Source organism: Meles meles, chromosome 6, assembly GCF_922984935.1.
Source record: "Meles meles chromosome 6, mMelMel3.1 paternal haplotype, whole genome shotgun sequence".
NCBI classification, from domain to species: Eukaryota; Metazoa; Chordata; class Mammalia; order Carnivora; family Mustelidae; genus Meles; species Meles meles.
In genome coordinates this window covers 47,032,644-47,053,446 of record NC_060071.1, presented here as the reverse complement: position 1 = coordinate 47,053,446, position 20,803 = coordinate 47,032,644, and the positions used below count along the sequence as shown (strand labels likewise).

Here is a 20,803-nt window from a genome sequence, read left to right as displayed (position 1 = left end):
ATCGAGGGTATTTAAGTTCAAGCCTCTAGCCAGCCATTTCCCTTAATGCTTCTTCCCATGGTGCGGAGGAGGAACGGACGGGATGGGGCCATGGGCAGGAAGGCCACGTGGCATGAGCAGTGCGGTCGGTGAGTCAGAAACGAAGCAGGGGACAGGGGTTTGTGGGGCTGGTGGTGGCTGGGACAAGGTGGGTGTCCAAAATATGAAAGTTCATTAGTGCTAACAATGAGGCAGACCATCAGCCAGCAATCAACATACATTTACTCTTTTGTCCTCGGTTATAGTTCCTTACAGGTGGTTTCAAAGCACTTGCATTGGGCTATTGGTGGCCTTTACGGTGCCTGGTATAAATCTTTTTTTTTTTTTTTAAGATTTTATTTACTTATTTGACAGAGAGAGAGAGAGATCACAAGTAGGCAGAGAGGCAGGCAGAGAGACAGGAGGAGGTAGGCTCCCTGCTGAGCAGAGAGCCCCATGCAGGGGCTCGATCCCAGGACCCTGAGATCATGACCCGAGCTGAAGGCAGAGGCTTAACCCGCTGAGCCACCCAGGTGCCCCTGCTTGGTATAAATCTTAAAGGGCCTGCGTATCCTTGGGGCAGACATGATTGATACCGAAGCACATGACTCGCGGGATGTTGGCCCCAGTCTCTGCTTTGGCCAAACACCTTCATATAAGACCCAGTCTACACAACTCCAGGTATCAGCCCGGCACATTTGCCTTGGATTTCATCCTCTTCCCCTGCAAGGGCCCTAGTATTGCCATCAAAGGGAACCACAGTGCACTGATGGATCATCAGGCGTCAAGGCTCTGGATGGGTCACGTGTTAAAGGAGTTAAAATGTCTAATGCCTTAGAAATCTTACATATTTTCTAGATTCATTTTATCCCCCAAAGATTTAAATAATAACTGTATAGAAAGAGAGTGCACACAAGTGGAGGGGAAGGAGGAGAGAGAGAATCTCAAACAGACTGTGCGCTGAGCACAGAGCCCGACATAGGGCTCGATCTCATGACCCTGGGACCATGACCTGAACTGAAATTAAGAGCCCGATGCTTAACTGACTGAGCCACCCAGGTTAACTTTTTTTTTTTTGACAGAGAGAAATCACAACTAGGCAGAGACGCAGGCAGAGAGAGAGGAGGAAGCAGGCTCCCCATGGAGCAGAGAGCCCGATATGGGCTCGATCCCAGGACCCTGGGACCATGACCGGAGACGAAGGCAGAGGCTTTAACCCACTGAGCCGCCCAGGCGCCCCCAAGGTTAACTTTTTTAGTTTTAGAAGTATATGTCATCAGTGCAACTGTACAATGTCAAGGGCTGCTGTTTGCTGAGACTAATTAAACATAACCCAGCTGGTGCCCTCACGGAGGCACCGTAGCCAGGTGCTGGTGAGAGAGCTCCAGGGTCAGGGCCGCTGGATCTGAATCCTGTGTGTCAATTCCTTAATGAGAAAGCTTCAGCAATCTGCTTCCTGTTACCCGAGTTCCGTTTCCTTCTCCATACAATGGGGATTAATAATAGCACTAAGCTCCATCAGATTGTTAGAAGGATTATTATATGTGCTGGCAAAGTGAGCACTTGTTAGAAGGATTAAATGAGCATATATTAAAGGACTTAGCACAATGCCTGCCATGTAGTAGGCACTCAGTAAGTGCTAGGTGTCATTATTCTTCATGGATTGTGGGCGGAAGTTTTTGAAAGGATGTTCTTTTTCCTGTACTTCGGGAGCTCAGAAAAAAATTGTAACAACTTCCGTTTTGGAGACATGACAGAATAGGAACTAGCCTTACCTGGGTTAGCACAGAAGTTGAAAGAACACAGAATTTTGAGCAGTTGGTACATGATGCTGTTTCCCCAGGCCTAGGGTGGCAGAAAGGGTTGAGTGGTGGCCCCCAAAAGGTATGTCTGTGTCCAAATCCCTGGCACCTGTGAGTATGCTCTTACTGGGAAAGAAAGGTCTTTGCAGATGTATTTAACATCTCCAAATGATCATCTTGGATTACTTGGGTGGGTCCTACATCTGTTAAGAAGTATTCTAATAAGAGACAGAGCAAGGGAAGACAAACAGAAGAGCACAAGACGTGGCCACAGAGGCAGAAATTGGCATGATACAGTGAAAGAACACTCGGAGGCCCCAGAAGCTAGAAAAGCAAAGAACAGATTCTCCCATAGAGCCTCCAGAAACAGTCCAGCCCTGCCGAGACCTTGATTTTAGACTTCTGTGAGAGATTAAGTTTCTGTTGGTTTAAGCCCACCCAGTTTGTAGTATTTGTTACAGCAGCTCTAGGCAACTAACACCTGCGGTCTGAGAATTTGCAAGTATCACGCAAGTGATCTGAAGCCGACCTGGGACCCCACCGGAGTGTCGTCATGAAGAACCGGAACCAGGCAGGGATCAATTCTCCATCCGGGACTCTCCTGGATAGAGGCCCAGAGGCCTCCTTCATCCAGAACTCTCTTTCAGAAAGTGAGACGAGTTTAGCCAAAGGGCCAAGAGTAAGTTTGCAATTCAAGCGAAACAAATATATTATTTTTCTTTTGACGCCACCCACTGACATAGGAATTAATCTTCCATGCTAACACCATATGGTCAGGGACAAGGATCGTTGCCCTAGAAATCTAGATACGGTTTCTTACAAAATTCCTACTGGAATCAAAAGTAACTGACGAAATGAAATCTGGCTACTCTGTAAGGCTCAGTGCCCCGCAGCAGGCACGTGGGCATGACTCCAGCCCACCGGCCAGCGGAGCCCCGGCCCCCAGGCCAGCCCCCCGACCCTCCAAACCACCTCACACAGGCGGACAAGCCGTCTTCTCACCAAAAAGCAGTTCGGCGGAGAAATGAAATTTGCCACACTTTGCCACATTGTAAATCTCAAAAACCCCTCCTTAGGACCAACAGGAAGCTTAGGAGGCCCTTCAGATGTTCCACAATGTGAAGAAGCAAGAAAGCTGATTTTCTAAAATCAATACCTGCTGAAAAGATTTTGGCTACTGGGTCTTCTGGATAGGCCCATCGATACTGATGTCCACACTGATAAAACCAGGAAACCCTGGAGGCTGTTAGAAATCTCTCTCTGCTGAGGCACAGGCTGCTGGACAAGGCAACGACCCTTGAAGGATTTGCTAAATGAACCCCAAACAGACAAAACATTAGTCAGTACTTGGCCGACGTGGGTATGAGCTCTCAGTGGAGGGGCTCCTCTGGAGTGGGCTGGAGCGAAGTTTCCAAGTTTGCTCTGCTCCCTCGTATGTGCAAACAGGCACTATTAGAAGCCATGGAAGAAAAATGTACCCCTAAACACGCGAGAATGAGGCCAGCCAGCCAGAGATAAAAGACGGCAGACGGCAGGCTAGCAACGTCAACGTTCGTTTCTGCCTCATCCAGTAAAGGTCAAGAGACGCAGATGCCTGTAAATGTGTTGTTGGCTGGAAAGTCTGGCCATTGCCCGAAAGCTGTCACTCCAGCTTCTGTTTGGACTCTAGGCGAAAGGAGATCCTGAGGTGGCCAGTGACCAAGCCCACGCCCCCCACCCCCTCATCACTCACGCACACCCTCAGCAGGGTGTCCCCCCAGGGGACATTACCTTATGTCCCAGCTGAGCTGCTTCTCCCCGCGCCGCTGTGGCGATGGGATCGATGAGGTGCCCGATTTCCTGGACCACAGAAGTTAGCTGCTCCTGCAGGGCCTGATAAGGAGAGAGAGCTATCAAATTCACCCTACTGCAATTCACCTTGTAGACTTAATGATTAAAAAATAAAAAGGCCCATGAGAAGGACAAAGGGGGGCCATGCAAAATGGGCACCAAGACATCCACTGTATCTATGAAATCTACTATTTCATAGTATCTATTATCTGTATCTATATACATATCTGTATACATATATACATACATATATGTATATCTGTATCTGTATACATATATAGATATGTATCTAGTATCTGTATGATACTATTTCACTGTATCTATTATCTACTGAAAATCTCTCTTGGGTGAACCATGTAGCCACCACTCCTCCTCGCCCTTCCCAGGGACCCTCAGCTCCCCTGGACTGGAGCCCCCACACTTCTAGTTAGTGACACAAGGCAGGCCCAGAGAAAAGTCTTCCTACTGGCTCCTCACTCACACCAAACACATTGTTATGTGATGCTGCTGGTATCCTTACTTGGAGTTATTCCACGTAACTACTGGAAATAAGGAACATTTCCCTTTCAAGAAGGGAAGACAACTTTGTTTGAATGGGGAGAGCGAACGTCTGGGGGAACATCCAGGTGGCTGTGTCCTCAGAACTAAGAATCCCTTCAGGGAGGAGACGAGAGAGGGGAGGGGAGGGGAGAAAAGGGTCATAGGGTAATGAGATCAGCTCTCTGAAAGCAGGACCATTTCCCAGACAGCATACTGGCAATGCCAGGTGAGTTACCCTGAGCTCAGCTCAGGCTCTAAGAGCACTGTATTTGGTGATGTGGGTGCAAACGTCAAAAATCGCACCCCAAGCTATTTCTTCTCAGGTCTGAGAGAACAGAACAGAACTTGTGCTGCGGAGAGATGAGGCCAAGCATCTGGATGATGCTGGAATATGAGGGAGATAGGGGCATTTCCAGGAGCACATTAGTAGCTGGTAGCAGGACAGATGAGATCCTTTGTACGGCTCTTCCTAGGAAATCTGCTTGATGGATTCAGGGTTCACAGATCACAACACTGGACATTTTAGGTCCTCCCATGCCAGCATGCAACGGGGTAATTTCTGACAAAGCGACAATGCTCAGCTTGTCAGAAATCAGACTCTGGCCCGTGCTGTGCTGCTTTCCCTTTGAACAAGGCTGGCGGCTCCGGGCAGAGGTTAGTTAATGAGAGGGGCAATCTAACATGCCACATGGAAAACAAAGACCTAGAGATACAAAGGAAAAAGAGAGACAGAGATAGAAAGATGGAGGAAGGTGGAGAGAAACACCCAAACTTCTAAGGATCTTATTTAGTTCACTATCATCTTTCTGCTTGTCATGGGATTATAGTCAAGAATGCAAGAATAGGGGTGCCTGGGGGGCTCAGTCGGTTAAGCGTCTGCCCTCAGCTTATGTCATGATCCCGGGGTCCTGGGATCAAGCCCCACATCGGGCTCCCTGCTCGGCGGGGAGCCTGCTTCTCCCTCTCCCTCTGCTCCTCCTCCTGCTCTCTCAAAAAAACAAAACAAAACCACCAAAAAACCTCCCCTAAACCCTAAAAACAATGTAAGAATATCTCAGCACCATTATCTTATTAAAATAAGTGTGGTTTAGTAGGGAGAACGCACAGTTCAGGGAGGGCTTTTCTTCCTAGGGAGGAGGGGAAGACAGACGATATGCTTTGGAATGGGTGGTTGAAGGGTGGGGGCCCGAGGGGGCTGTTCCGAGGTGCCAGTCACCTTTGTCTCTTAATCTGGGTGATAAGCAAAGGCTGTGCCTCCTGGATAATAATTCATCAAGCCGGGCACTTAGGACGGGCGCACTGCTCTGCATGCAGGGCCCTCCTTTAATAGAAGGGTGACAAAAACTCTTAACAGTCTGCCAAGGAGGAGGATATTTCTTCTTTCTTTTCTCGACAGTGGGAGAGAGGGGCCGAGCGGGAGTAAAATCGACAGCTCTATTAATAAAAATGAGCAAGACCATCTCTGGGCCCACTGCTTAGAATCAGCGGGCAGAGTTCACCGCTGATGAGTTCGGGGGCGGTAGGGGACATGTCAGTAAACAGACCATCCATATTTATTAAGCACCTCCTGAGTGTCAGGCACTTCTGACAGAGGGAGGAAGTTTGAGTCAAGGGCCTTTGGACAGGTTTAATAGAAAAAATCGGCAAGAAAGGGCCATGGCTCTGAATTAAAAATAGAATGCAAAGGGTTCGCAACACTGGACACTGGGTAACTTAGTGCAGAACCCTTTATCTCTGAATGGACCAGACGGGTAGAGCTTAATGCTAAATACGCCCCATGGTCAAAAAATGCACTGATAAAACGTGACAGGGAAACAGTCAACATTTACACGCCTTGCCCTGCTCTACCGATGTGTGAAACTGAGCACGGTAACCACGTTTTACTGACCCGCTCTCATCTGACGTTGATCATTCCTCTCATTATTTCCACACCAGCAGCGCATGTGTTCCTTCACCAAACCCTCATTCTCTACTCACATGTGCCTTACTCCCTCCAAACACTTCCCAGGTGGGTACCAGGAGAAGGTGCTTCGGTGACAAAATGCCAACATCAAAAATGCACTGCAGTCCCATTCCCCACCCCCTGGGGCCCGGTGCTGATGTCGCTGAGCACTTCCAGAGACCCCTGACCTGGCCACAGAGCCCTGGCCTACCTCAACAGAGATGTCATCCCTTGTGGCCAAGCTCTGGCTGACAGCTGCCAGTGAGGCCTGCTCAATGTCCCGGATGCAGCAGTTGATGCCGTCGATGGAGTAGTCACACTCTCTCTGTCCAGGCGCCTTGTCCCTGGAAGGAACAGGGCAGCTCAAAGAGATTCCTCAGGGTTCAAGTCCCACAGCTTGCTGCAGCAAGGTGGGCTGGGGGCCCCTGTCTACTTTCTACCACGTTTGATTGCTGCATTTCAGGGGTGGATCTCAGACTCTTGCTTGGGAACATCCCTCTGCAGAGCCCATGCGTTTTTTCATTTAAAGCTCCTGTTAACTGTATTTCTAGTGGGAAGTATATGATGCTGTTCCTCATTTCCGGCTGATGATAGGCACCTGCTGATCAAGCTCTTTAGATGTCACTGGCTTAAGTATAGGACCCTTATAATTTTTATTTTTTTAACAGGTCAGGGCTATTTCTAGGGCAAACATACTGTACTCTCCACATGGCATACTACTCACAAAGTCCTAAAGTAGGAGTTAAGATATTTAGTGGATTTCCCTTTATAAGGCATTAGGTAAGAGAACAGTGCTGCTGACTCTCAAAAGCAATCAGAAAGCTAAGTATATCTCAGGAAAAGAATGCATTCCATGCTGTGGGGTATTAACGTTGGTCAACTTCAGAGATGTTACACCAACTCTGGGGATTTTTTAGGTTCATACCATCGTCAAGAAGTTCAGAGATGCTCAAGAGATACTGTGGGACCTAGAATATTCTTTTTGCCTTATTAGCAAAATAAGGTAACTTCAAATCCTGCTAATTAAACAGTGGGGTTCCCTGCCTAAGCTCCTAGGTATAGACAGTGTAGTACAATGGTTAGGACTGGTATTAGGCCTGTTGGGTCAGGGGATGCCCACGGGAATACTCCCCAAGTCCTTTCTGCCTGAATTCTCTCATCAGTAAAATGGCAGCCATGTACAGCCATGCACGTCACAAGGTTGTTGTGATAAAGAAATAAGGTAACACAGGTGCACCGTTTGGAAAAGTTTCTGACATAGAGTGAGTGTTTAAGTTAGCTACTGTTGTGCCAAAGAGCCAAACAAGAAGAGGATAATAATGATCAGCTACCTTGCTGTTAAATCAAAGTCCTGTTGGGCTTATCCTCCTTCTGCCCTCTTCCAGTGCAGGCGCCTAGCAATTTCTGGAGGAGAAACTGACCTGATGGAAGTGATGAGACTCTTGATAGAGTCAGACACGGTGTGGGAGTGTCCAGCTAGCACAGACCAGGTGGGCGGGTCTTTGGGGTTGATGGCCAGGGAGCGCGCAGTGCGAATCAGGTACGACGAACTCTCCAGCATGGTCTTGGCTGAGACCAGGATCGGTTCCTGTGCCTGGGAGCCCTGGGAGCAGACAGCAGAAGGGGCAAGGGCGGAATGCCCAGATTACATGAATCAGTTGGGCTCTGGAAGGTCCTGTTCTTTAGCCAATCACTCCCTGTGTTCTTCGGAAAGAGATTCAGGGTGAGGAAACCATGGAAGCTGGTTCACACAGCCTGGAGAGCGAGCACTTGAGTCCACGTTCTCTCTTAAATATCATTTGTGAATACGGCACATACCAAGAAAGAATCAGCCCCAAACCTGGACACAGAGCTTGTTCTCAACACATAAAGCTAAGGCATTATCACTTAAGAGACATGCATACCTTGAGTTTCATGAACTCTGTGCATCATCGGCAACAATAACGCCCTATAAGACAGAGCCTTTGGAGTTCTTAACTGATCATGCTCATTCGGTGCCCCACAGACTAGCCAAAGACCCCCATATTAACTTTGCTGCTAAGACTCCCTACCTCGGAGCTGATCTGGGCAGGAATGCTGACAAACTCAGGGTTAGAGGCGAATGCTGTCAGGTTCTCCACAGCTTCAATCAAGGGTGCGGTGGCAATGCGACACTTATTGCGGTTGTCTTCGGAGAAATCCCCATCCAGGGCCTGGTGGGAGGAAACATGGAGACATGATCCATGCAGATACACAAACCACTCCTGGCCACCATAGTCATCCCCTACTGGAAGAACGTGGTTTTATGGGAATACTGAAAGTGTTTGGTGAATTCATTAAAAAAATAAGAACTAATGGGAGAGATCAAGCCATCTAGCAGAGTGACTCAGTTAGCAAGCATAAGAAATCAAGTTTAATATGTGGCTCCCAGGGCAGCTGACCTCAAAGTCCACTGACTTCCCACTCACATGACCTTGCAGCTGAACCATTTTCTTCCCCAATGTGGGCTCTTCTCCTCCATTTTCACTTTAAGTCTATTCCCTCCCAAATTATAAAAATATTTTACATTGCATAGAACTTTCAACTTTTTCTAACTTTTACTGGATACCCCTGAATGAAGAGCAGAGGTGGGGCTTCTGAATCTGCCATTTTGAAATGAACAAAGTGGAATCCAATGGGAAGGAATGGACTAGAACGAACCCCAACAATATGGACAAATCTCAAAAACATAGTATTTACAGAAGCCAGACATAAAAATGTAACTAATGTAGGATTCCATTTACACCAAGTCCAGAAAGAGGTGAAACTAATTTAATATGTTAGCAGTCAGGTCACCCTTCAGAGCAGGTAAGACTAAGGGGCCCAAAGGAGGCTTCCGGGGGCCGGTCATGTTCTATTTCTTTCTTTCTTTCTTTTTTTTTTTTTTAAAGATTTTATTTATTTGACAGAGATCACAAGTAGGCAGAGAGGCAGGCAGAGAGAGAGAGGAAGGGAAGCAGGCTCCCCGCTGAGCAGAGAGTCCGATGAGGGGCTCGATCCCAGGACCCTGGGATCATGACCTGAGCCGAAGGCAGAGGCTTTAACCCACTGAGCCACCCAGGCGCGCCCCCATGTTCTATTTCTTGATCTGGCTATAGTTACCTAGGTGTATTCAACTTTAGTTTACTGAGATCTACACATATGATGTGTGTTTTTGTCTATCCATCTTGTTTTTCAATACCTTTTTAAATAAATAGTAGCAAAGTAACACAATGGCATTGAGTGATCAGTCGGATTATTGATTAATGACCTAGACAAGGAGAATCCAGGAACACAGCCTGAGGTTCATGAAAGGCTGCCTAGCAGGGGGCTAACACTTGGACCTGAGGTTCCCCAACTCCAGACCCCACCTCCTGAAGAACAAGACTGTTAGAACCTACAGCCTGTGACACAAATATAGCATCCCTTCCTCCCAGCAAAGGGCTACATTCGAGAAGGCAGTTATATCTGTAGAAGAATATAAATTTTCCTGCTAAATGACCAACTGAACTTTTAATTCAACTGTTATGAGCAATATGTAAAAGCCAATTTAGACAATTAGTGAGCAAAAGACCAGAGGCCCCAGCATTCTGAAACAAACCAGATCGGAGATGAAAGCGTTTCTATTTTTCAGGAAGGCAAGAGTAGGCAGGCACATAGGCTTTAAAAGCTATTTCTGAATAACAACTACATTCCGATCAAGCTTTGGCAGCTCGGGACAATAATTACACATCCCACCACACTAATATTTTTCAGAGGAATTCCCATGAGCCTGGCTCATTTCCCATCTTCACTAATACCACGCATGGCTTGCCTCTGCTCAACTGTAGACACTGACCTCTCCTCTAACCTCACTGATTCTGCCATTCTTTCGACCCAATGGCAACCCTACATGCTCTTCTTGCTCACATGTAGGGCCTCCATTCTAACTGCCATTCATGCGCTTAATAAATGTGAAGTTAGCACCTGAGACCCGCACTGCGTCTTTTCGTCAAATCTTGCTGCACCATCAAGGTCATTGACTCCTTGAGGTCAGGCCCCACCAGGCTTCAGAGCAATCTGGGAATACTCTGGGAGACAGGGTGGGTGCTACCCAGCAGGAACCCAACAGGGGTGGCCCCAGCACAGGCAAACCAGCACGGCAGGAAGACGGCAGCGGTGGACTTCAGTGTCAAAGGAACTCAAATCCTAGCTGCACCGGTGGCCAATCACATCCCATTCAGATGGGATGAGGTGGCTTCTAGCTCCATGGAAGATGACAAGCCTCCCCTTTGTGCTGTTCCTTCCTCCTGTTGTTACCTCTCCAGACTCTTCCCATCGCCTTTTCTACCTTCTACAACCCCCTCAGCCTCTTAGGAAGGCAGGCATCTGGTTGAGCCACCAACCTTTACTTGAACTTCTTCAAAATGAAAAGAGGGTTAGCCGAGGTAAATCCCAAGGAACGGTTTTCCAATTGTGCCGTTTCATGAACTGTGCCAATAGTTGAAGAAAGGATATATATTTTTGAGCCTGGGCACTAAAGCCATGTATCCCCGCAGCGCACGGCTATTCCTGGCACAGCATCTTGAATAACATGGAACAGAACACCGAGCTACAGCAACCACTTTTGTTCATTTTCAAAAAAGGAAAAGCTATTTCCACTAGAGGTAGCACTTAGCATCAGAAAGGATGGTTTATGGAGATACTATGTCGTCTCTGAAAGCTGCTTCTGCTCTGGGGATGGCCGAGCCACCCAGGTTAAACTGAATATGCCAATCTGCTCACTGGTGACATTTTAGGTCGACATGGGAGTTTTCATGTAGACATTCCCTGTCACAGCATGTCTAACATAGCAGCTGCAACAATGGAGGGGTAAATTCACTTAGCCAAATGCCTGGGGCCCGTTAGGACAAGGATCCTCTGGACCCCTGGGCCAACTCCTTTGAATGTTCCCTTAGCAAAATCTCACAGGAATCTAGGAGAAACAATTTCTGCATGGGTACCACAATCAGATCCACAGACTTTGGGGAGTTGGAAGGGACCTTAAGACCTTAAAGATTTGGGACCTTAGTTCCAAATCCCCAATGTTCTCGATGATAAAACCAACATCCAGAAAGTGGCGTGCTATCCAAGCTCATGCCTCAAGCCACAATCCAAGACCCCTGGCTCCCTTCTCTCCTGACCTTAGAAAAAGGCAGTGAGAATCAGTGTAAGAGAAACCCAAGAACTTTTCCACTTTCTTTTTCTTCTGGAAAAAAAACCTCCTTTACCAATCCAAACCTAAGGATGACCAAGAAGACATACTTAACAGTCAAGTCAAAATCAGCTACTGAGCTCTGATCTGGTATCTGGTACACACTGGGTATGCTCCATCCCCAAATCTGAGCTTCACCTCTGTGGAGAGCGGCAAGGCCATCCTTCCACTTCTCAGAGACACAAAAGCTGTTGTACAACTTCTACCTGGCACCTACCTAAGCAAGTGCACATGGGAAATAGTACTGTACTCCACTCATGTGACTCAAGACTAGGTAATGAGCCGACTGAAGCAAGAAAAGCCGGCGACCCTGTGTGGGGTGACCCACGGGCAACCGTGGGTAGGGGTCTGTGTGCTTCCCACGTGGCTGGAGTTTAGAACATTCTGGGTGGGAGGAAGGTGCGGGTATTTACTCCTGCTGAGCGAAGCTTTGGGATTTTAAAGAACACCATCAGTAGAGGTTAAAGATTTTTAGGTACACATATTCTAATGGTGCTGGTAACCCGTGTGAAGGTCTGTTCCCTGATATGATATGATAGGATTCATAACCATTCCTTATAACAGGAAATCTCTTCAGTAGATGGGATGGTGAACTACAGGGAAAGGACCAGTACCATTTTCCTATTAGTAGATTATAAACAAGGCTCGTTGTCCCCGGTGAACCCTGTCAGCCGGTGCAAATAGAAAAACATTTCAGCCAGTCGAGGGGCAATGGGCTCATTTCTGTTCCTCAGGCATTGCTGCTGGCTCCCAGGGAGCTCACAGAGATGAGGCCTTCATCTTCCCCACCTAACAGTTACCCTGCACCCCTCCTCTGATGTTCCCGCACAGGCCTATCTTTCAGGCCATCACTAGAGCTCATTTGCCGCTGGGAATTGCAAAGAGGGTTTGACACAATGAGGAGAATCTGAAAAGAAGAGGAGATCTTAGCAGAGAGAGACAGGTCAGGACTTAGAGCAGGAGGAGGCACAAAAGAAAGGTTTCCAGGAATTTCTATAGAACAGTTTTCCTTCCTTTTCTTCCTCCCCTGGTCCATCTAAATATAGTCTGTTTCCTAACGATCAGAAAATGGCCAAGTCTGAAGTCAGCTAATGATACAGCAAGCACCAACGATGTCACTCCCTTCCGCGGCCGCTGTCTTTCATCCCCGCCTCCCCCAACGTGCAGGCAAGTGAACAGACCCAGGTGTTTCTTCTGGGTTAGTCTGGATTCGAACACCACGCCTGGGTGAGAGGAGGAATCGAGACTGCAAAGGGGCTCTGGGATCTGGGTTTGAATTCCCACCGGCCACTCACTTGCTGGCTGGGGTGCCTTGGGAAAGCTACTTAACCGGCTAGCACCTGGTGTCCTGAGTGCACAGTGGGGGTGACAAGCACAGGGTGGTTGGGTAAACCGGAGGAGTAACACGCCCCGGAACCTTGGAACAGGTTTTATACGTTTGTACAGTTAAAAATGCGAGCTTCATTCATTTCGAATACTATGCACTTTGGCGGTAATTAAGGCAAGCTGCCACCAGCATCCCAGGGGCACCTGCTCGCTGGCTTTAATTTATTTCCAACCTGTCTTATTATTGTCTTCAAATAGGCAGGCTTTACTTTTTCAAGGCTCTTTGTTGAAGCGGTAAGGAAGTGCTGACGGGGCTAACGGGCCTGCGCTCTCCCCCACCAGCTTCCAGCGGCTGCTGGGCTGCGAGTTCTCCCCTTTGCTTCCACCTGGCCTGGCCTGAGGACTGATTTCTCCACAAGGTTCTGAGGAAAGTGTGAGGAAAATGACATGTGAGGAAAATGATGTGTGTAGTAACCTGTCCTCTGGAGAGGGCAGGAGAAGTCCCGTTACTCCAGGGCTGGCCTGGTGACAAAGCAGGTTGTCCTACCTCAGTGAATGTGACCATCCTTACATAAGCGTGTCCCCGCCATCGGCTTTGCCTTCTCCTCTCTGGGTGTCCACAGAGTTGGGAGCCTGCCTTCCATGACAGACTCCTTTGGAGGCTTGGAAGGGGGTTCTGGGCTCCTTGCCTGGGGCTGTTTCCCCACAAGGTCGGCTGCACAGCTGCTGTTTGGTCCCCCCCTTGTGATCCCTGCTTGGGACACACTGGATTTGTGGCTTTATCAAACTCCAGGCCTGCCACTGCAGTCACTTCCTCAGAAGGGTACCCTGCCCCGTTCCTCCCTCAATTAGCCCATGGCCTAGAATATGGTCTAAACATGGAGTGCTTTCTTTGAAAAAAACACATGCTCCCTTTCAAATATTCAAACAGCTATAAGCAGAAACAGAAATCATAGGGCAGATGAAATGGATTTTTTAAGGTGATTTCTCCACAATTTCCCATTCCCTCCCCACCCCACCCCCCTTCTCTCTAGGTCCAGCTCTATCTACCGACAATGGCAGACCCCCTACCAGCAATTCCCTAGAGCAAGGGTGCTCCACTCCACCCCACGGCAGCGGACCGTCTAGTAAACATAGTCTGTCTGTCTCTAAACACTGTGCCAACAGATGTCTCACAGCCAACCTCTTACACATTTCTGCCCCTCAGCTTCTCATGTATAGAATTTGGCAACCACCATCCATCCCCTGCGCCAGCTAAGAGGGTTAGTGGAGACCAAGGCTGTTGGATTTTCATGATAATTATCTCCATCAGAAAAGGACTCCTTCTCACCGACTTCAATCAGGAGTCAGGCTTCAGGAGACACAAGTCTTGGGAGAGCAGAGCTTAAATCCTACACCCTTCTTTCCCCTGTGCCACAGGGGACGCAGGATCACGAAGACCTCGGTTCCGTGACCTACCTTGATGGTCTTCACCAGGTTGGCAGTGCTGTTGGCGACCTCCTTGGCTGACTGGACAAAGTGCCTCTTGGCCACTGGGTTGGCTGTCTTGGACGACGCGATGCGGCAGGCGTTGCAGAGGGCCGAGGTGTGTTTGGCGACGATCGTGGCCGCCGACAGAACCTACAAGGCATGGAGTGAGTTGGGGCACGCATGCTCAGTGCAGCAGGGTCCAGGTCAGAGGACTCCTCTTCAGCTCAGCTATCCAGGGCCCGTGTGATCAGGCCATGTGTATCTAGCTCTGCTATCCCAAAGCCACCCCAGGAAAGCAGGGGGCAGGATGGCTCAGCAAGAGAGAATAAACAGAAGGAAAGGAGGTGCTGCTGGAGTCGCAGGACGGGGCTGGGCTCCAGAGAGCCTGACGGGAGAGGCAGCGGCCCTGCTTCAGGACCCCCACCGGGAGGCATTCGCCCCAGGGTCTAGGCCAGCACTGCCTGACCGAAGGACGGTGTGAATGACATGTGAAATTTTAGACTTGCTGGTAGCCACACTAAAGTAAGTAGAGAAACAAGGGAAATAAATTTAAGTAACTTAAGATTATTTAACTTGATATACTGAAAATATTTTATTTTATAAATATATTATTCTATAAATATTCTATAAATATTCTATATTCTATATTCTATATTCTAAAATATAGAATATTTTATTCTACCAGGTAATCAGCTTCAGAATACTGAATTACTTTCTTTTCTAATCATACCAAGTCTTCAAACTCCAGGGTGTATTTTACACCTGGAGCCCATCACAGTTTGGACTCGCTACATTTTAAGTGCTCAGTGGCCACATGCAGCTCGTGGCCACCACCCTGGAGTCCACAGATGAGGAAAAGAGACAGCTCCTTTTCCTGAGGAAAAGAGACAGCTGCAACAGCTCCTTGCTCATCCATAGGGGGACTGGGCGCCCGAGTCGGGGGTCTGGGTCAGGCATCTCCGGGGCCTACCCCCACCCCAACCACTCTCTTGAATTCCCCCAATCCACTTTGCTGAGGCTGGTAACACCCCCTTGCCCTTAACTGGACCGGCAGGAACGTCAGGTCCCCTGACGTCTTCCATGCCTGTTCTCGGGCTCCTGGGTAGGTCTGATAGTCCCTGTGTTGCCTCCTTAACTTGGGTCCTCCTCCTGCTGGAAGAATGTCGGGCTCGGGGTTCACGGTGGGTGTGGCACTCACAGGCTGCCTCTGGTAGCCCTATGGGCCGGTTCCTGTTCCTTTTAGTACACGCTGCTTGAGTGAGTCACTGGGAAGTCATGCCACTCAGAAATGGAGTGTCGCACACACCGTCCAGTCCTGGAATGCCTCTGCGGGTCTTTTCGGCACTTTGGATTCTGCCCAGACTCTGAGGCCTAGCTCGGGGCCTCTATCTCTGTGCAGTGAACCTTGACAGCCCTGTACAGAGCTCATCACATGTTTCTCTGTGCATCTCAGGTGCTGTCATCATAGACCAACCACCCCATCTTCCAAGCTTTATCCAATGGAGGAAGAGCCAGGGCATAGAGGGGATCAGGTCTAACTTGTGTTGGCCCTTAGTGCTGAGAACAGTACAAGCCCTCCACCTACGTCCTCTGACCCGAATGAAATCATGAGACTCCTGGTGAATCTCCCAGCGATGACTTCATCCTACTGCCCACCAGCACCTCATTTCAAAGCACTGACACATTGCCACACTCACCACATTTTGCAATATCCCCCGTCAAGCTGTTATCCATAGGGCTGCATTTAGCTGGCTTTGCAAGACTTGGAAGAATGGTATTCTTCCCTAATTCCTCATAGTCTCCCACAACCCCCCTATGGGAGTTGAAGCACTCACAGACTTCACACCCTCGCCCCGTGGTTACCTGTGACGGGCTGCTGCCGGGGTCCACCAGGTTCTGGCAGGCCATCTGGATAGCCTGGTTAGCCCTGGCAAACTGGATGGGGTCCACGAGGCCCTGGTGGCCCGCCTGGCTATTTGGATCGGAGATGCCCACCAGGTATGCAGCCTGGAAAGGGAAGAGGAAAGCGCAGTTCAGACTCTCCGTGCTCCCAGGTGAGCCTGTTGGGAATGACGGCCCAGCAGTGTGCAGGCCGTATTCTCAGCAGCTCCCTGGTGTAGGTTGGTCAGGGTTGTCTCACCGGTAAGGATTTAAAGACAGACAGGCGGATTGTGGCAGAGTCTCTCGCAGGCTTCTGGGAACAAAATCTCCCTGTTCTGAAGAAAGCCTCAAGAAGCTTTCCCGTGGGCCTGAACAAGGATGGATGCAGCCCTGTGTGCTCTGACAGCCTTCTTAGAACCATGAAGGTATCCAGTCTCAGTGTGAGGCTGACTCTTAGGCTGGCAGATGGGAGAGGCAGAAAAAAGGAGGTGGTGACCAAAGGCATGGAGCGGGTGGGTCGGTCAACCCTGGAGCCTGCTATGCATAGAAGTTTCTCATTTCATAGCCAACCACATCCTTATTATTCAGGCCAGAATATCCAGGAGTAAGGAGAAGGAGTAAGATGGCTCAGGAAAACAAAACAAAACAAAACAACTTCAGCACTATTTGGTCTCTAAGAGGACAAGAGGTTCTAAGAGAAGGTCTTCTCTTTTAACCATCTGGATAGTCAAATCATAGGGAGAAAATGAAATTGTGAAGGGGAATTTTAATCTTAAGTCATTTCCCATGAGATTTGAGGGAAAAGATAAGGATAATTTCATCCCCCAAACTAGGGATGTTTCCCTTCAGCTCATTAAAATTTTCCAGCCTCAAGGTAACTGTCAAATGATAAATCCTTCAAGGTAAATGCTGATAATTTTTGAATTATCAGTTCCATGAGCCCAATAATTACTACAGATGCACAGGACAATAGAAGCAAAGCAAGGAACATGCCTAATCATGTCTCTGCAGGATGGTTTCCAATTTTTTCTCCCTCTGATCCTAAAAAGAGCATGACTAAGATTTTTGCAGTTTTAAAGCCTTAGGAAGAATGTCAATTATGTAATATTCATTTTTTCCCCCTGAAAACAACTCCTCCCTAAAAGTGGTCTTAAAAAAAAAAAAAAAACAAAAAACAAAACAAAGCATAAAAAACCCCATCCCAATCTTGCCTCTGAACACTTAGAGCTGGGCCTTGCAGCATTCAGTGTCTCACTACGCTCACCAGGCTGCTCTGCTCCTGGAGGGTTACTGGCTGGTGCTATGCTGAAACGCCCCAGGCAACACAGAAACCTTTACCATGGTTTCTATGACAGTGGTTGGGGAAGGGGCTGCCGGTGGAGTTACCGCATGCATCCCGCAGGGATGGATTCTCCGGGTATCCTCACTGGAGCATAGGACAGAGGCACAGGACCCAGACCTTAAGGCTGGAAGGCCTGCATTAGGGGGCCTGGGCGCCAGTCCCTTACCTGGGCTGCAGCCTCTGTCAGCCCACAGAGGGCCTTGGATGCAATCCCCACACACTCCCCAAAGGCAGGGAGGTCCCCGGTCTTGGCGTTCTGTGAGATCCCTGCCATCGACTCGCCCAGGACCTGCAAAACCATGAACCAGTGACATTCATGAACCAGGATTTCTTCAAAGGGCACTACACTTCCAACTTCAACATTCAAGGCCACTTAACTTACACTATTTGCCATTATTTTTCTTTATTTGCATTAAGAGGAGATTTAAGGGAACTTTATCATTTCTATTCCATAGAGAGAAATGAATAATGAAACGATGAGCCTTTCATTGAAAAGTTATCTATATCTTGAGATGCCTCGGTGGCTCAGTTGGTTAAGCATCTGACTCTTGATTTCGGCTCAGGTCATGATCTCGGGGTGGGGAGATCCAGCCCTGCATCGGGCACCCCCCACCCCCAGCATGGAGTCTGCTTGGAATTTTCTCCCTCTCTCTGTCTGCCCCACCCACTTTAGCCCCCACCTCCCTGCGCTGCCCTGCTTGATCTCCTTTTCTTCAAAAAAGAAAAAGGTTATCCAGATCTCAAAGAGGTACAGTTCATCTATGCAGACCAATAAAGTAAAACCTATAAAGGGCATCCCACAGGTGAACGGTTTCAAGTGAGACCTGTCAATTCCCAGAATATAAAAATCAGATACATACAGTGAACTACAGACAGTCACACCCCAGAAGACACAGCCTTGCTGATATTATTCATTTACTTATTGACAATAAAATGTAAATATATCTTTGTTAAAAAGTTTGTGTGTATATATATATAGATAGATAGATAGATAGATAGATAGATAGGTGATCTGAACACTATTTCCCGAATTTTGTAAGCCTTTCCCCATATTTTGAAAATCACCGATGTTTTCTCAGAAAACATCACTGAAATTTTTCTCCAGATGTCTTTAAAATAACAGCCAAAGGGACTTTAATATTTAGATCCCAACCCAAAGAGGTTGAGAACTCTACACAAGGTCACAGAGATGGTCACATGGGCAGGGCCAGGACACCTGCCCCATAGCTGTGTTCTGTCTTCTATGAGCCTCACCATGCCCTAAAAGGGCAGGTCCTGGTCCTACTTCCCAGGGTCACTGAGGATGGAATGGAAGATGCTGAACACAGCCCTTTAGAAAGACTATGGCATTGCCAATACAGAATTTTTCATCAATATACCATCTTGGATGGGGGAAAAATTCCCTAAAATTGCTTAGATATACAGCACAGGCCAGACCACATGAAGACTTGCAAACCAGAGAAGTTAGAAGGTATCTCTACACACAGTACTGTCCTTTCTATCACTCTGCCTCCTTCTTTAAGAAGGAAGAGTTTCTGTGGATCTGAGTGTCCAAGACTCATGCACCCTTCCCTTAGGGAATCCAGAGTTCCACCAACGGTGCTGGACAGAGGAAATTTTAGTCTTAGCCCAGTGCAAGGCACACCTGTCCTGACATCATGGACACAGTTGTGTCCCCAAAGCTGACGTCAGAGTGATGCGGACAAACACGGACTTGTGCTCCAAGGACAGACTTGGTAACTGGCGACTGCTCCTTATCTGCTCATCTCCCTTATATTTCATTCTAATTCAGTTTGGAAGCAACTTCAACAACTTTGATATTGCCATCGTAGGTTCGTGCTTCTCCACTTAAAAAAAAAAAATCATTACTGCTCCACTAAAGAAATCTTTTTAGCTTCCCCACCCCCAACTGCTACCCACATTAAAGTAAATAAGAAGAAATAAGATGTCACTGAGTTAGGTTAAGATGTGGAAGGGGGTGGAGACAGAAACCACTGCAACATGGATTTTCCTACTCCTCCAACCTCCCAAAAGAACGTCCCATTTTTCAATTCCCTTGAGAATGATGTCATAAAGGGATGGTCGGAAGAACACACAAGGCGGGGGGGCGGGTTTCCTGAAAGCCAAGGTCACTGACAGGCTTTCCCTTGCAATTCAGTCCTAAGTAAAAGAAACCCAAGATTTGATTCACAGTGAGACCCATCTACGATGCAGTATAAGCACTGTATCTCAAAGTGTTCCTTCTGGACTGCATCAGCAGGAACCTGGGGACCTGTTAGAAATGTACAATCTCAGCCCCACCTCTGATCTACTGAATCAGAAACTCAGGGGTAAGGTCCAGCCATCAGCGTTTCACAAGACCCCTAAGTGATTCTGATGTTTGAGGAGCACCTGTGCAAAGGGCTCCACCATCAAGCTTTGTAATATATGCAACCACACAGAGAGGCCACAGGCAGGTTGACAAAGAACATGCTTAGACTGTAGCCCACAATGAGGAGGAGCATTACCAGCACAGACAGGCTTACCTTGGAGTTTTCCATCACACTCTCAATGCAGTCAAAGTAAGAGAGGTCACTCACGGGTTCGTTAGGATTGTCCAACATCCCCTTGACTGTCTACAGAAGGAAAACACAACTTAAAAAGCAAGCAAGTGTTACAGAACAAGAGAAATTTCCATGTAAAATATCAGCTGTCGATTTCCCCTCTGCATATAGAATTCTGGGCATGATCGCTCATTTATTCACATTCTTGAGAGGAATTTAGGTGGTTTTACATGTGACTTCAGATTTCTTGCTAGCAACACAACACTGATGGTAGGGAAGAGGATGTCTCAGGTTAGCTTGGATGGAGAGGAGAGTCCTGTTCACAGATATGAAGGAGAAACATGGTATCCACAAAAGAGAGAGATTTTTTTTTTTTCTTAAGAAAAATCTATAAGCGAATTCAAGGCAATGGTTCATTAGCACGAGTTTTTAGTAACTCAAAGGAGCTGACATTTCAGGGACGCATTAACTCATTTCTACCTGATGAGGAGAAGCTTCGGATTTCAATTCTGGAGCCTTTTATCACATAGGCATGAGAGAAGGTCACTCCCCAAAACTTCCTACCTGGATGGTTCATTTGTTTTTAGTTCAAAAAGTATAGAAAATATTCACTCCCATGTAGGAATCCATCAAGGAGCAGGGCACAGGGCTTTCTCCCTTTGTCTCCAGTCCACTGGAAATCACCTCTACTTCGCATGCTGTAATAATCTCTGACAGTCACGTATGAGGGAATTTTCCAGGGGAGCCAAGTCTGGGATAGAGCCATCCAACCTCCTTCCCCGTGGTTGAGAATGTACATTTGGACCCAACAGCCTTTGGGGGCACAGCCAACAAAAAAGACACATCCATTGGAGTGTCCAAGGATTGGGGGCGGGAGGG

The 20,803-nt window shown here is 47.9% G+C and overlaps 1 protein-coding gene across 10 annotated transcripts in view; it reads right to left on the bottom strand.

Annotated features, from left to right (window-relative positions):
- The window catches only part of TLN2 (talin 2), a 424,186-nt gene that overhangs the window by 80,361 nt on the left and 323,022 nt on the right, over nucleotides 1-20,803 (bottom strand). For all 10 annotated transcript variants that reach the window (XM_046008087.1, XM_046008086.1, XM_046008085.1 and 7 more), the window contains 8 exons: nucleotides 19,907-19,996; nucleotides 17,548-17,670; nucleotides 16,022-16,165; nucleotides 14,147-14,308; nucleotides 8,184-8,324; nucleotides 7,554-7,735; nucleotides 6,344-6,476; nucleotides 3,591-3,692 (listed from right to left, as the gene is read on the bottom strand). In XM_046008087.1, the coding sequence (XP_045864043.1) occupies nucleotides 3,591-3,692; nucleotides 6,344-6,476; nucleotides 7,554-7,735; nucleotides 8,184-8,324; nucleotides 14,147-14,308; nucleotides 16,022-16,165; nucleotides 17,548-17,670; nucleotides 19,907-19,996 (1,077 nt within the window). The remainder of the gene's footprint in view (nucleotides 1-3,590; nucleotides 3,693-6,343; nucleotides 6,477-7,553; nucleotides 7,736-8,183; nucleotides 8,325-14,146; nucleotides 14,309-16,021; nucleotides 16,166-17,547; nucleotides 17,671-19,906; nucleotides 19,997-20,803) is intronic.